The sequence below is a fragment of the Diadema antillarum genome, unplaced genomic scaffold (genome assembly GCF_040938485.1).
Source record: "Diadema antillarum isolate AM-2024a unplaced genomic scaffold, OU_Dant_1.0 scf00000005, whole genome shotgun sequence".
In the NCBI taxonomy this organism is placed as follows: domain Eukaryota; kingdom Metazoa; phylum Echinodermata; class Echinoidea; order Diadematoida; family Diadematidae; genus Diadema; species Diadema antillarum.
In genome coordinates this window covers 866,267-882,446 of record NW_027270894.1, presented here as the reverse complement: position 1 = coordinate 882,446, position 16,180 = coordinate 866,267, and the positions used below count along the sequence as shown (strand labels likewise).

The 16,180-nt window shown below is 38.8% G+C and overlaps 1 protein-coding gene across 1 annotated transcript in view; it reads right to left on the bottom strand.

Annotated features, from left to right (window-relative positions):
- Positions 1–12,170: 12,170 nt before the first annotated feature.
- Positions 12,171–16,180, bottom strand: part of LOC139713697 (signal recognition particle subunit SRP72-like) — a 132,490-nt gene continuing 128,480 nt past the window's right edge. The window contains exons 16-17 of the mRNA XM_071625437.1: positions 13,555–13,711; positions 12,171–12,449 (exon numbers count right to left, since the gene is read on the bottom strand). Of these exons, the coding sequence (XP_071481538.1) occupies positions 12,284–12,449; positions 13,555–13,711 (323 nt within the window). The 3' untranslated portion in view covers positions 12,171–12,283. The remainder of the gene's footprint in view (positions 12,450–13,554; positions 13,712–16,180) is intronic.

Below are 16,180 nucleotides of genomic sequence, written 5' to 3'. Positions count from 1 at the left end.
TTTCATACTTAATGAATATCAACCATCTTCATGAATAGTGTAACGACGTCACTGAGACAGAGTTCGATGGATGTCGGAGCCACATATTTACAGCAACATTAAAATTTCGTACTTAACCCTTTCCGTGCCACTGACTTTGGACAGTGTGTATAATACTATGGGGTTTTCTGTGCCAATCAGCACTCAGAGCACACTGAGGGTTAGTTCGGTCTGAGGCTAAATGAGTGAATGAGCGAGTCCTATGCAATTAATGCCATCAGCTAAAATCATACTTTATGAATAAGTACGAAGAGCAACGATTAAATATTTACTGCTACGTTCAATTTTTCCCCCTGCATCATGGTCAGAAATTATCTTCAATTTCAAATACTCGCAAGTAACTGCAGTCCATGACTGAATTTAGTTCCAGAGCTATATATCTGCAGCGAAATTAAAGCAATGAGAGAGTGTGAGGGAGGGTGTGTGTGGGAGGGGGGCTATATCAAGTTCTTTGTTTCTTAATTCTATTGCTATGGCTACCGGGTATGACTGCAAATGTCTTGATGTGCTAGACATAATCAATTTATATTTCGATTAGATTTTCATTAGGCCACCAGATCCGTAGGAAGGCGTATCTACTGTATTCTGATGACATTTTTGGATAAAAGAGTTCCAAAACAGGTACAATTTTACATTAAATACTACATGTACCTTTTCATGTAGGGTCATCATAAGAATTATAAATTTTTTGAATAGCCATTGAGCAAAAAAAAAAAAAAAAAAAAAAAATATATATATATATATATATCTTCGCTTAACCAAAATGTCAAACTTGACTACTTGTCATGTGTAACATCACGTTTGGTCAGAAGCAAAGTAAACCAAGTACAAATCTTGAAATGCAGTTAAAATCGTATATTTAGCGGAGTGAGAAATTAATCACTCTTCACAAACAAGACGAGTTAAACTGCCTGACGGCGCCCCACGTATGGACATCCCTTGCCTGCAGCGATGGTAGCTAGCTCATGAAGGACTAATTCATTCCAGTTCCATCTACCGACTCACTAATACTCACTTTGGGACAAAACAACAGGCAGCACTGCAAATATCAGTAGCAATATTCTAAAGAGCTCCATTTCTCCGTTTTGTTTTAAAGTCCTCCCGCGTAGACCGTTCCTGATGAATATTAATCCAACTGAAAAACCCTTGTAGTTTCTTGCGTGGCAGCTTGGCGTGGTGGTTCTGAAGACCAGATAGGTACGATCAACCGATCACGATGATCGCTCTAGATGTTCAAGCGACAAAATATCGGATCGTGACACGAAATCAATGCGCCACATTAAGCGGGGTGTTCCCATAGCAACAATCATTGCGGAGCTGCATACATGACATTGGTTCGACGGGTGTCTCTCCCTCCACCCCCCCTTCTGATAAGCACTATTTTTTTCTAGATCGAGAGATATGTTGACTAAGCCCTGGCGTGCATATTCTATTTGTTGTTGTTTTTTCCTTCTTCGTCGACATTGGACTTGATCAAATTTGTTCAAATTCAGGCGGAGGGAGGCTGTCGGGGTAATTGGAACTGAGACAAGCGTGTAAGACAGCATATTTGAGCTGAGGTCCTCGCATCACCGTGGTGATAACGTGGCGACTACGAGGGATCTTACATGCTTGGTCCCCGTAATGAGGTTTCTTTCGATCAAAATACATAATTATCATGCAGCCAACTCTGACAGGTGATTTTAAGTTCTCAGCTATGCAAGATGAGATTCACATTAACATGAACTTCACTATTTAGCTTTGGCAGGTTTTTTTTTTTCTTTCTGTCTGTCTTATTTTGTTTCTTTTTTTGTAAATATGAAAACAATTAACGTAGGATTGCGAGGAATGCAGTAACAACTATAGCAGGCATCGTCAAAACAAATGCGTTACTCTTTTTAGTATGCAGTATTTATGATATGAGAGACGAGTTTAGCTTGTGTATGATCATACATGTTTTCTTAAGTTGAAACTCGGGAAAGTGATTAGGTGGAATATTTGCAGGTTTTACCTAAAACACAGTGAATAAATGTGTAACTGAAAGTTTATCTATACTGAACAAAATGCAATGAAAAACTGCAAAATCACGAAAATAGACGGGAGAGTATCTTGTCAAAAGGCGAGAAAGAGATAATCTCATTAAAAATGATACAGGGAGAAAAAGATGGCTAAGACTTATAGTTTACAGAGCGGATACAGTTCTGTTTTGCATTTCTCTTTTTCCACATCCTTTCATTATGTAATTAGAGAGCTGTACAAATGTGACATCGAGTCATGCTTTACCAATTAACATGTTCATGGATACTTCAGAAAAAAAAATCGAGCGATAACGATGCAGGGATGAATTAATTTGTGTGCTCGTGCATTACAGGCATTCCAATACAGGACATTCTTCAAATAGGATCTTTCAGATTCCTGCTTCCCAATCATTGGATATCACCTTGAATAAATGAGGTACGATGAACATAGAGATGCTATACGCAAAAGTCGACATTGATAATTAAAAAGGGAACGACAAGTTTTCCCTCATTTCTGATTACTCCCAACTTTACGGAAAGAAATCCATGCAAGGATGATGATGATGATGATGAGGAGGAGGAGGAGGAGGAGGAAGAGGAGGAGGAGGAGGGGGGAAGGAGGAGGACGAGGAGGAGGACGATGACGACGAGGAGGAGAAAGAAGAAAAAAAAGAAGAAGAAGAAGAGGAGGAAGAGGAGGAGGAATTACCCTGTTGTAATGTCCTGTGGTACTGTCCTGTGGTACTGTCCTGTGGTAATGTCCCAAAATACCACAGGACAATTCCTGTTGTACTGTCCTGTGGTACTGTCCTAAAATACCACAGGTCAGTTCCTGTGGTACTGTCCTGTGGTACTGGTCATGTGATACTGTCCTGTGGTAATGCTGCGTGGTACTGCCCTGTGGTAATGATATGGGATACTGTCCTGTGGTACTGGTCCTGTGGTACTGTCCTGTGGTAATGTCCCAAAATACCACAGGACAGTTCTTATGGTACTGTCCTGTAGTACTGGACCTGTGGTACTGTCCTGTGGTAATGTCCTGTGGTTATGTCCTGTGGTACTTTCCCGTGGTAATGTCCTGTGGTAATATCCTGTGGTACTGTCCTGTGGTCTTGTCCCAAACTACCACAGGACAGTTCCTGTGGTAATGTCCTGTGTTACTGTCCTGTGGTACTGTCCTGTGGTACTGTCCTGTACCACACATCAGTGCCTGTGCTGACATATGTTTGTGTTGTACATGTGTGGTACTGAAAAGTACCACAGGGAGTACCACACGAGCCTGTGACACAGTACCACACAGTTCCTGTGGTAACACATATTTGTGTGGCACATTGTGTGGTACCGACAAGTACTACAGGGAGTACCCTACAAGCCTATGGTACAGTACCACACAGTTCCTGTGGTAACATTGTTGTGTGTGGTACATTGTGTGGTACCTACAAGTACCACAGGGAGTACCACAGGACTTTTTTGTTAGGGAAGGGAAGGGGGAAAGGGAAAGAGGTGACGAATAAAATAGGAATTGAGAGAAGGGAGGGAATGTTTACGGGGCCAGGAAATAGGGCATGAGGAATGGAGGATGAGAAAAAGAAAGGTGAGGTTATTGGATGAGAAGAGGAGTGGGGGGGGGGGGGGGGGAGGGGGAGAGAGAATGGGAGGAAAAGTGACATCGGGAATCAGACTTTCTACGCACGGGAAAGGAAAGGGGTGTAAGAGAATAGGGAAAAGGGCAAAAACAAAGTGAAAAGAAGGAGGGAGGGAAAAGAGAACGAGAATGGCAAGGACGACGGGAAGAGATGCGGGAACGGGAAAGGGAAAACAATTGAGGAGGGAAAAATAAAACAAAAGGGGAGAGCTGAAGACCGTGACGCCACGGGAGTGGAAAAGTCATTTCAGCCTATGCGTTTCAGACACGTGCATGAATAAATCGCACGACATAACAGGCACCAGAAGACAGGCGGGTTTATGTCTCTAGTGGGTTAATGATATTAAGATACTCTATATACTGAATCTCTTTTTACAACCTTGCTGTTGCATAGATACAGTGTTTATTTACCATCACAATTCGTGGTGGTATGTTGATTCATTCAGTGACGTAAAAGTGGTTCAGGTGCCTAGGCTATAAAGGCCACACAACTGGGCTTTGTAGGATCATAAACAGCTGATATTGATTTTGAAGCGTTACGTTTACGGTCTCCCTTTTGGTAAACAATGGATTCAAATTTTTGCAATCTTGCGATCTATTGTCGTTAATTCGTGTATATTATCAAATTGTTATTATGTTTTTTCTATAAAGCTATAGATCGGGAACCGCTAGCTGTTAATCTAGTTCTGATATGATGTTGTAAACGATTTGGCGATGCCTGGTATTCCTGTTTTACTGAGTCCTAACACATCACTATATACCGAGACCCCCACCCCCAGCGTTTTCAAAGATTCCAAAGGTTGAAAAGTACGTGAGTGTGAGTCACGTGTGTGTGTGTGTGTGTGTGTGTGTGTGTGTGTGTGTGTGTGTGTGTATCACGTTTGTATACATGGAATGAATTTGCATAAGGTATTTCTCTGTATGCTAAAGGTATACTGTTTACCATCGCGAGCAGTGATTAAACAAGAATGTTTGAGTAATCACATTTAATGCATAATATAGTGACTAGGTCAGTTGTATAAAGAAAAAAATCCTACCATATAAAAAATTCGCAATAAATCCTAAAAAATAAAGATATATCACTAATTTTCTTAATAAAAATAATGATAGATGGTTTATTCTAGAAGCAATTTTATTATAACTATTGTTCACATTTTGTATATTTTACAATACTTAAATTGATTATACACGTACTGATTAAAATTTTTGCAATGATTGTTTCTATCCCTAACTTGCATTTAAGAACTATTTTGAAACACTAAAGCCGGGTTTTTGCTTAATCTGCAAATGGTAAATAATGCCGTTAAAGTGATTTAGCAAACAAGTGCGAATATAGCTGCAAAATTATGTTTATATTCGTTTCATTGTAAACATGACGCAGATATCTAACGTAATTGAAATAAAAAATACCATAAAATAAAAAGAAAGAAATACAATGTATGTGTGTTTTTAGTAAAAAGATTTCATTCATATTTGTTTCGCGTGCTCCTCGACAGGATATATGGTATGTTTGCATATTTATTTTGTTTAGTAGAATATTTGCACATGTTCATCTGAACATTCAAGCAGAATGTTCAAGTGTAGGCCCTACTCCTTGACAGGATATTTATTCCGTATGTTTATTTTGTAAATTTGAACATTCAAGTGGAATGTATAGCAAATGGATAATATCGAAATAAAATAAGGATAGTGAAAAATGTGTGCTCTTTGTGTGTATGTGTGTGAAAAAGTGCGTGTCGGAAACGCATGAGTATATGATAGGCGAAATAGACAGATATAATCATAATGTATCATGAATCTGCGAGTGACGCAAATCAAATATATATAATCGTCACCATGGGCACGATGAGTAATCTCAATACACGGATGTCTTTGCCAAGCATAGCTTACTTTCGGTATGCACGATTTTATTAGGGTACATTAAAATCGTGGATGGATGCTCGCACTGCAATATCCACTCAACAATGGGAGAATTACAGGACGCGTAGATGGGTTTGTGCCCCCCTTCAATCTTTGATAGATTTCGTCCTGTTCTTTTATTACTGCTTTTGTTGTTGTTGTTTTTTCTTTGTTTGGTCTTATCCAGTGAAAATCCCAATTAATTGATTTTTCCCAGTTTCAGTTTGGACCACAAATGAATTGGAGTGATGAATTGGCGATATCTCTGCGCCAGAGCGTCCAAGCTTAATAATATATGATTTTTTTTCTCTATCTCCTTTCTCCCTCTCCCTCTCCCCCCCCCCCCCCCCCTCTCTCTCTCCCTCTCTGGCATTTTCTATCCCCTCCCCCTCCTCTCTGTTTGTTTCTGAGTTTTGCTGATTTGCACTACCAGCAGGTGTGACGAAATCAGAGTATGTGGACACCGTGCCAGCAATTCGATGTTGTTCTTCGCAACAACAAAAACACGAAACAAAGCAAAACGAATGATATCTATCCCAGGTAGCAACGGCAAGGCGGAACTAGCGACATAATGTATGCACCATCAGCCACAATGGCACGACATTGAAAACATGATAAATTCATGATAGGTGCAGCTGTTTTTTTTTTCTCTCGCAATTTATCCCCTTTCCGTAATCATGCTTTTTCTTTCATGTCCGGACGCGCACGACCGCCATTTCGTTGCTACCCAAACATTCTCTACGAATGATTGTAATGCAGTATATGATTGTAATGCAGTATACATAATTATATAGGTCTACTTCCTACTTCACAAGACATCAGCAATAACGTGGCCGAAGTCATGCGGGTTTGATAGGCACCGTCCTGTGTTTTTTCCTCCTTCGACCTCTAAATGAATCCGTCAGTCTTTTGTGTTGCGAAAAAAAAGAGAAGATTGACATTAACTTTTCAGTTCATGGACAAAGTGTGCAAACACAGCTGTTGTAGCAGTGTGGATTTCATGCCATGTCATACCAGGAGGAATTTCAACAACGGAAAAGTAGTTCCTCTCTCATGTACTATAGATATATACCTGTTAATTACATCGGCTGTGATATCAGATTGTTTTGATAAGCTTCAAATTAATAATGTCACACATACATTCACAGTTATAATAATGTTACTACCTACATGTACATACCTATCTATCTATTTATCTATCTATCTATCTATCTATCTATCTATCTATCTATCTATCTATCTATCTATCTATCAGTCTGTCTGTCTATCTATATGTATGTATGCATGTATTCATGTATGTATGTATGAATGCATGTTTGTAAAGTTGCATGTATGTATGTATGTATGTACAGCTGTATGCATGCATGAAGATAGACGCGAAGCATACGCATTGCGAATCACGTACCTCACGATTAGAGGTTGAGCATAGTCTGTTCGCTTTTGTCCTTGTTGTTTGTATGTTCTCACTGAAGTTACAGTGGCTGTAATGACTCGTAACGTATGGTGAATTAATTTATGAGAAATGCTTTCACTGACAAGTTCTTTCATCAACATGCAGGCAGTATGTAATTCATCAAGGTTCGAATTCACTGCAAGCACTGATCAGGTCTATATAGGCTAACATGCTGGAGGTGTTCCATGCATTCCGCTGTTTTTCTTCTATTTCCAGTGGTCCATTTCATGAAATCATCACATAAAAGTCTTTACATAAATCTCAGAATGGCCGACGTCGCTCATATGTAGCTATGAGAGACTTTCAACGTAGACCAAAAAAAAGAGTAAAATCCATTTCAGGAAGTCTGTCGTAAGGCTAACATGTTGGAGGTGTTCCATGCATTCCGCTGTTTTTCTTCTATTTCCAGGGGTCCATTTCATTAAATCATCACATAAAAGTCTTTACATAAATCTCAGAATGGCCTCACTCATAATTCTGTAGTCACTCATAATTATGTAGCTAAGAGAAACTTTCAAAGAGAAGAAAAAATAATTTCATGAAGACTCTCATTAGAGTGTTTTATGGGCAAAAACTGACCCCAGTTTAATTTGACACATTGGAAGCTAACATGTATACTCACTTCTCTTCGAATCAGCTCATTTTTTTTTTTTATAGAAAAAATCTTTTCCAAGTATAGACATTTTTTTATTTACTTTCTCAGGAGTTGAATTTTTGCTCTGCTCACCTCACATTTTGTCAACACGTTGCAGATTCCATTTAGGGTCTTGCCATCGGGCTCTCTGAATTCATCATTAGCAATTCCACATTCTACTTCGTTTCCCTCTCTTCCTCTTTCCCTCTACCCCTCTCTAACCTTCTATGCAGAGCTTGACGGCAGGCACCAAATGGCTTAATAGTTGTACATGTTACTTTTTGTGTCTTACTGATCATATCCTGGTGAAAGTTTTAATGCAACAATAGTTCATAGTATATATACCAAAGTAGGCTGTATAATAATGATGGCTCGGTCACAGTAAGTTCATATTAATGTATAGTTTGTTTGTTTTTCTTCTTCTTCTTTTTCTTCTTCTTTTTTATTACATAAAATTTGGCAACCTTACATCATCATTCTGGTCTTATCTTCTATCCGTTCTCCGTTTCTTTTTCACAAACACTGATTACTCGGGGCTTACAGCCAAACAAGCTAGCTTTCATGTAGGTCCCGTCATACTTCTCCTTGATCAACCCCATTTCGATTTCGATTTTGACCAGTTATCATTACATGTAATTACTGTGTTATCACCATGTATATTGTTTGTTTTCTGCACATTGTTCACAAGGTAAAAGAACTTGTCTGGTTTCTGTTGTAATGTTCATAAATGAGAAGTATGAAAATAAATGAATTGAATTGAAATTCTGCTGGCCTCGAGAAATGAAGTGGCTTTAATGACATTAAGCCGACTTTATCAACCATTTCATTGCTGCACTATGTTGACAAACCATGGTTATTATTCTACTAAGTGACGTACCGTTTGCTGCTGATTAATTTTCTGAGATTAAACAGCATGCTTACACAACCATACACACACACACCATGTTCTTAAATGTGCAGGTAGTATAATATAGTCACATACTGCATGACACGCTCACGGTCATAAAGTTTACGGTGCGAGTATTCTCGTCCTGTTTTTAGAATAGCAGCACGTTGCCGTTGACACATTAAACCGAGGCGGTAGTACGCGAGTTCCATGTTTCAACTAGATTCGAGTCCAGAACACAGCACAGACAAAGTGCAGGACTTTTACTACATGCAGCAGAAAGCAATAAAACGTGTATAAAGAGATCTCACGCGGCAAATATTTGATGTATCCAACATAAACAACTTTTTTTTTTTTTTCTGCTATCCAAGGGATTTTTTTTTTCTTTTTCTAACAAAGACGACCTACATTATAACAAAGTCCTCAGACCCGGCAGTTTTCTTTCATTATGTCAGAATTTTGTTAAAGCTGAACAAACAATGCATACATGTATAAAATGTATAAAGATATAAACGCTGTATACACTGTATATAATCATCTTGGGATCTGAATCTTCATTTCCTTGCAATGAAATTTCGTTACAACCGTATTCTTTTTAACTGATATGCACTGTACATGCATGATAATACCAGGCATGACAAAAACATTCCTGGATCATGTCATGGACTGTTGCATACAGTATGTCCCCAGAAAAATTGCAATCATTTCTGCATTGATAACTTTCAAAATGATGAAACAATCTGAATGCTATTCAGGACATGAAACTACAATGTATAACTTCTTACCTACATCTTGCAGAAAACCCTATTCGATTTGATTGAGTGGTCACAGAGAAATAGGGATCGTTGCAAAGCATGTCATGTGTCCGTTCTTCCAAGTTTAGGACTCGGATGTTCTTGCCATTTTGAAAGGTTTGAGAACAGTAGACAAAATTTGGAGGGAAGAGATTCCTGACATGCTCTACAAAGATCCCAATTTCTCTGTGACGATTGAAGCAAATTGAATGGGGTTTTCTGGAAGATGGACATAATAAGTTATACATGTAGATTCACACGTTGAAATTGCATTTTTATTGATTCACCACTTTTGAAGTTATTATTGTAGAAAGTCTGATTGTAATTTTTTTTTTTTTATTGGGGGGGGGGGGAGGATATACGTTACATCACAAGTTTAAATACTCATAGTGGTTGTTCTGAGCAAATAACAAGAGACAGTGCTCCTATATACACTGTACTGTGGTTTGTCATCATGTCTGGGACTGCCGCTATTAGCTCGAGGGTCATTTCCGGATCCTGGAGCGTCAGTGACACTTGCACACACCAAAATTCGGTCTTCTCCAACATCAGGACTCAAATAAAGCATTAACATAACAAACAAAATATCTTCATTTCCAGGAAACATTTGCCGTCATTTTATTGACTTATGACTTTAACCAATATCCTTTTTATTTCCCAAAACAGTGCATAATGATCTGATTGCGTGGTTTAACAAGTCACACTGAGTGGAGCAAGTGTAAACATAAATGACTTGAACGTATGATACTCTCTTTGGGGCAATGTAAATTGCACTACAGTTACACCTGACTTAGCAGGCACCCCTGTGTAGTAGCCACCTGCTATAAGACACCACCACAAACTTTGCAAGAGCTAGTGTTAAGCACCTGGTGGCGACCTTGTGCATTGCAACCACCTGTCTACAATGGCCACCTGCTATATGCAGCCAGTGCAAACTCCCAAAAGAGAGAGAGTATGTGTAAAAGGCCTTGCATATAATGTTTACCATCTCACAATTCCAGTGGCCACCTACCAATTCTTGCACAGGCATTAAGTCCTCATGTACATGTTTGGTGGCTGCACACTGCAGATTTGGACCTGTTTGAGCCACTGTGCTAATTACTATTTTTCCTGCCACAGCTTGTGTGTCTCAATTAACACCCGTTTGGGATGAACCAACTCTCTACACTAACTAACACAAATGATATACTGTAGGTGACTCCTGTTGCAACAAAGTCCACGGGACCGGCAGAGTTTTTGTTATATAGAAATATCATTATAGCCAATCAGTTAAGTATATGAGATAATACATAGATGATAACTTCAGGACCTGAATTTTTACTTTGTTGTAATGAGGATTTCGTTACAACCATGTTCGTTTTATCTGACAAACGGGAGTTCACTGCACTCTTATGCACTTATTCATTTCTGAGATATGACAGGTTGTAACATCTTTACTGTGTCCTTTTTGCATTCATAAAACATACAGCAGAGACATGTGCTTGGTGAATATCATGGATTTTATTTGATCACATTAAATTGATCAGATAACTTGTCTGTTATAGTCACCTGTGTATAAAAGCCACAATCTATGTGTCCACTGATTGCAGTACACAGGCTTGACTATACCTATATCTTATGCAGTTGGGCATTTTAACACTTGAAAATGCAAACATTTGCAAGACAATTTTCCACCAAGATGACTTCGAAAGTATGCTTGAATGGACGATAAAGAGTTTAGTTTTACCGATGACATTCATACTATGTATTAAAATGAAAGCAAAAGCACAGCATAAAGACACCCCCTTTTGCATATGTTTAAATAAAGCATCTTTCATGAGGCTTTTCATATGTATGAATTTAGTCAGTGGTTCAATGTTTTCTCCATTTCATGCTGGCTGCTATGGGCCTTTGGGTGACTTCTTATCATATTTACTGGACCCAGATATTGGAATGATCTCCCTCTAGATATCACTTCTTCCTTATCTTTATTCACCTTCAAACGCAAATTAAAACAGTTATTACTTAGTGGATACACACTACCAACTTTTAGCAACCTTTTTATGCTCCCAGTCTTTTGTCCTTGTCCGCAGCACCAAGTTATTCAAGTTATTTCATGGTACCGATACATCTTTTAATAATATAGCATTTTTGTTATTCAAACACTGCGATTTGTATGCAGTCTGGTTTGTGCGATATCTATGTGGTTCATTAGTTTATCATAAAATCAAACAGCACACAGATATACCAGTGAATGATGAAAACCAGCTAAAGAAAGAGAACCCTGTAGTAATATGGATTTGACAGTTTGGCTTTTATAAACCCTGGAATATAATGGCCAAAAAAAAAAAAAAAAAGAGGCAAACAAATCGGATAAATCTCTCCACACCTATGCAACATTTGCAATTTTATTGTGGCGCTATTAATTCATTAGACTCAGAAGTCACTGCTTAGTGTACCATATCACGATGACATGCAGTAAAACAGTTTGTATTGACACATAGGAAGGATACCAAAATATCTTTAAACAGGATATCCTTGCAGGGAAAAAGTCAGTTTCAAACTGTTTTAATCACTTGACATAACATGATTGACAATAACTTCTCTTCCAGTTTCTCCATGTCCCTAAATTAAAATATATTGGGAAAAGTCAAAACAAATAAAACAAATAAGACCAAGACCTGAAAGTCAAAAAGTGACCTCTTCCTTTATCCATGAATGATGTATCTTTATCAGTCAACATCTGCCTAAAATTTTGGACACTTGAAGAAAGTACAATAAAATCTCAGGAGAGGTACGGCTGTCATTAATCTCCAACAATTACTTTATGATGGCAATTTTCTGCTAACATTGAGAAATGGGAAAGAGTAAGTGAAGAGTAGACTTAAAAGATAAGAATATATTGATGGAATATATATCTGTAAGACCAGGACATGATGTGAGGAAAAAAGGGATGACTACCACTTTCCTCCTTTCTTCTTTGGTTTCCTCTTCTTAGCACCAGAGGAGGAAGGCTTCTGTTGGCGAGGCGGTATGGCCGCTGAGGGTGACGCGGTTGTGCTGCTGTTGGCCTGGGAGCCAGGCCGGGGAGAATTGGGTACGCTGCTCGGTTTGCTGGCATCCCTGGTGGAGAGAAGTTGGAGGAAGCCATTAAAGAGATAAAGTGCACTCTCATTATAACGAACACGATTATAACATAATTCTTATTAAACAAGGTTAAAATTCGAGTCTCAAAATCATAACTGATAAATCTTTGCATACTTTACTGTTTGGCTAATAAGAAATTTTGATATCACAAACGAAAAGTAGTGGTCTCCAGGACTTAATTTTTACTGGACTTGCCTATATTTCAATGGAGCAACTATCTGTCATACTTTGATATGAAATCTACTAGTGACACATACCTTTCTCTCCTTTCTGTTTTCATGAGTCACATGAATTAATGGCGTAAATCCTATCATTTAACTCAGCATGTGCCGGAGGAAAGATATTTATACATATATTTTTTCTTTTTTCTTTCATAACATGTCCCCACCCATTTCACAAATACAAAGAATCAATCGTTTCAATTTCAACAGATGAAAATTTTGAATTAGGTAGCACTCATGTGCAAAAATACATAGATAGCCTACACTTGAATGCATTCTTTTTTCAGAAAAATTACAATCATCTCTCATGACCATTACTTTAAGAACTTATGTTTATGAGATTGTTTGAATCAATCTTCCTAAAAACAAATGCAAATACGAATCACGCTCTTCAGCTACTTGCAACATAACTTTTAGTTCGTTTCTGAAATGAATGAGACTCTGCAAATATGGTCCGAATCTTCAGTTTTTTATTCAACAATCACACTATAAAATTCCTGATTCCACCGAAAAAAACCCCTTAAACCACGTTATACCTTTCTTAACTTCATTAACTTACTGTAAAACCCCCAATTTTTGCATGTATCAAACATTTGCAAATTTTGCTAGGAGCAAAAGTTTGCAAAAGTAAAATGCACGCAACAGATTTTTGTGAAAGTATAATGCACACAAAAGATCGCATCAAAAGCCATTGGCAATGTGCAAAATTTTTGTATCATGAAAAAGGTTGTCTGCTTAGACTTGTAAAAGATTTATGCCACTAATGTATCTGGTTTGACAGTATTGTCCACATGCAAAGAGCAAATCTCATGGGGGTCTGATGCAACCCATTGAAAGGGACAGTGAAATATGGGACTCACATCTCTCCTGCTCCTCCTGTGGCTCCCTGCGTGCCCTTCCCCACACCACCCTTCTTGTCTCGACGTCGCTTCCCCTTGAAGTACGACCTCTCCCTTATGGGCAGCCACCGCTCGGGGTCGGGGGTCACCGAAGGGTCAAAGTTCTTGGGCAAGTGGGCTGGAAAGAGCAGCAACATGAAAGTAGTGGGAAAAAAAATGAAATGGCAAAAAAAATAGTTTGCTAATAGGAGCTGTCCACTGTAATTTCATGTGATGCAATAATCACAGCTCTACTTTCAAAGGTGCAAAACAAGGTAATTTTGGGTTAAAAATACTGCACGAAACTAGCAGTGATAAAAATGTCCTACTCACAGACTTACGAACACCATTGCCCAAATAATACATATGATTTATTAAAAAACTTGGACCTTTGCAGATTTCATTCTGTTCATGATACATTGGACGCCTAAGGAGTCCTTATAAAACTTTCACAAATGTAACTTCCAATTATGTGCATGAATGTAATATGGACAATTCTTGAAAATTGCTTTTACAAACTCTGAAAATAATGCACACCTTTTTTTTTTCACGAGCACCTTGAAAAATATAAGCTTAGAGGAAAAAAGGACAATCGTCATGGTTACTACACATGCCCCTCAAATGATGCGAGCTTCCCCCCCCCCCCCAAAAAAAAGCTGACTGTTTGAGCGCACCCTGGAAACAACCTCATTTATTTTGAATTGTGTTCATAATCTTGGTTGCAAATGCAGATATTATTTGGACAATAGCAACATCAAAATGGTGTGGATTAATCTGGTCTTGCTCCAATTCCATGTCAAAGTGGTGTGAATGTCATCCGCACAATTGATTTTATGAAAGGCAGGGATCTCGCCAGCGTATATCACCCTTGTCGGCCCCGACAAGCGTGCGGTTTGAAGAAGCAATTGCCGACAAGGGTAAAACTTGCCGACAAGGGTAACACCACGCGTGAACTTGCCGACAAGGGTAACTTGCTTGACGAGCTAAGTTCGGACCAATTTCTCGCCTTTTTCAGTCTTTATTATCTGGCTAGAAAAGAAGCTAGATGTTGAAAGCAGCAGCAGTTTACATACTTATACAAGTGCAAAAATTTACCCACGCAGTCATCGCACCTATCACAACAACGCGGCTCAACAGAGCGACGTACTAGCTGATACCAGGGAGGTCTCACCTCCCTGCTGATACACACCACATCACACACTTGCTCACTCACATGCGCTCTTATTTGGGATTCACACACACATGCACAAGCACCCAGCCGGCCATTTACAGCCGCCTGTGCGTGTACAACGGTACAGTGTATTGTGAGAGGGAGAGAGAGGACGGAAAGAGAGGGTTGGAGGCCGAAGGAGGCTGAGGAAGGCTGACACGTGCTGCTTGTTGTCACGCTTGTTGTCGGGTTACGCAAAAACAAACGATATGAAATGCATGCCCCCCTCCGCCAAAGGTTGTATTTTTTTTTTTTTTTGGCTGCTTTGGTTTGTTTGTTAGTTTGTCTGCCTGTCTGTCTCTTTTTTCGCAAAATAAGTCAAAATTTGGGAACAGATTAGGATGAAATTTTCAGGAACAGTTGGTTGGTAAAACGGCGCAATGAACAGATGATTAAATTTTGATAGTGAGCAGGATTTATAATACCACCGAAATTCACCGCCAGGATCCAGGATCTTTAGACTTTGTTTCGTATATTTGAAAGGATTCCTATCAATTCTTTAGGAAGCTGGCCATCGGCAATGACGCAAAATTAGATGCGTTCAAAGCATTGACCCAGAGAGAAAATTAACTCCATTTTTCGTTAAAAAAAGAAAAGAAAAAAGAACTTGCGATGGAGTTAGCAAATGCAAATTGTTATTTAGGTTTTGGTAGTTTCAGTCGGTTATTTTTTTTTTTAATCTAAAAAGCCATGCATTCCATTTTAGCCTTTTCAATTTCTATGGATTTGTAAACGTCATTCGTGAATATTCCATTTTCCTTCTCCGGGCCGAAATTTATAGTAATTCTGTCATGATGGTCTTTCAAGTTCAACGTATACGTAATGCTCCACGTGCTTCTGGCTTGGGTTTGTTAAAAGGTGGGTTAGGGGGCCTTCACGGGCAGAAAATAAATGATGATCATTCATCAATGTTCCCAGTTGGTTTACATGCTATGTACACGCTGTTTACGACCACTGAAGCAAGGTGGCAGTACGCGCGACATTCTTTATCTGACACCTGGCTTTCGTGGAAATTTCATGGAAATTTCCACAAGCCATGATATCAAGTTTCCCCACTGCTTGAGGTCGTGCTTTTTTTTATTCTTCATTACGAACATCAATTTGTTCAACTTGAAAAGTGTAGATAATTTGCTTTGAGGACGTGTTTCTTTCTTCTTCTTCTTTTTTTTTTCATTGCAGCATCGGTAACATTTTGTTTTGTTCATCGTCCCTGCATGGCAGGGGTTCATGGGAGGGGAACGATAGGAATGACTGGGGAGAAAATAAACTGAAAGAAGGAAGCATCTTTTGAGCGAGCTGTCTTTGTTTTTCTCTACACCAGCATCAGTTATCGCCACCAAGATTCATTTTTTTTTTCGTTACTCCGACAGATTAATGATAAAATGATGCTAGATTCTT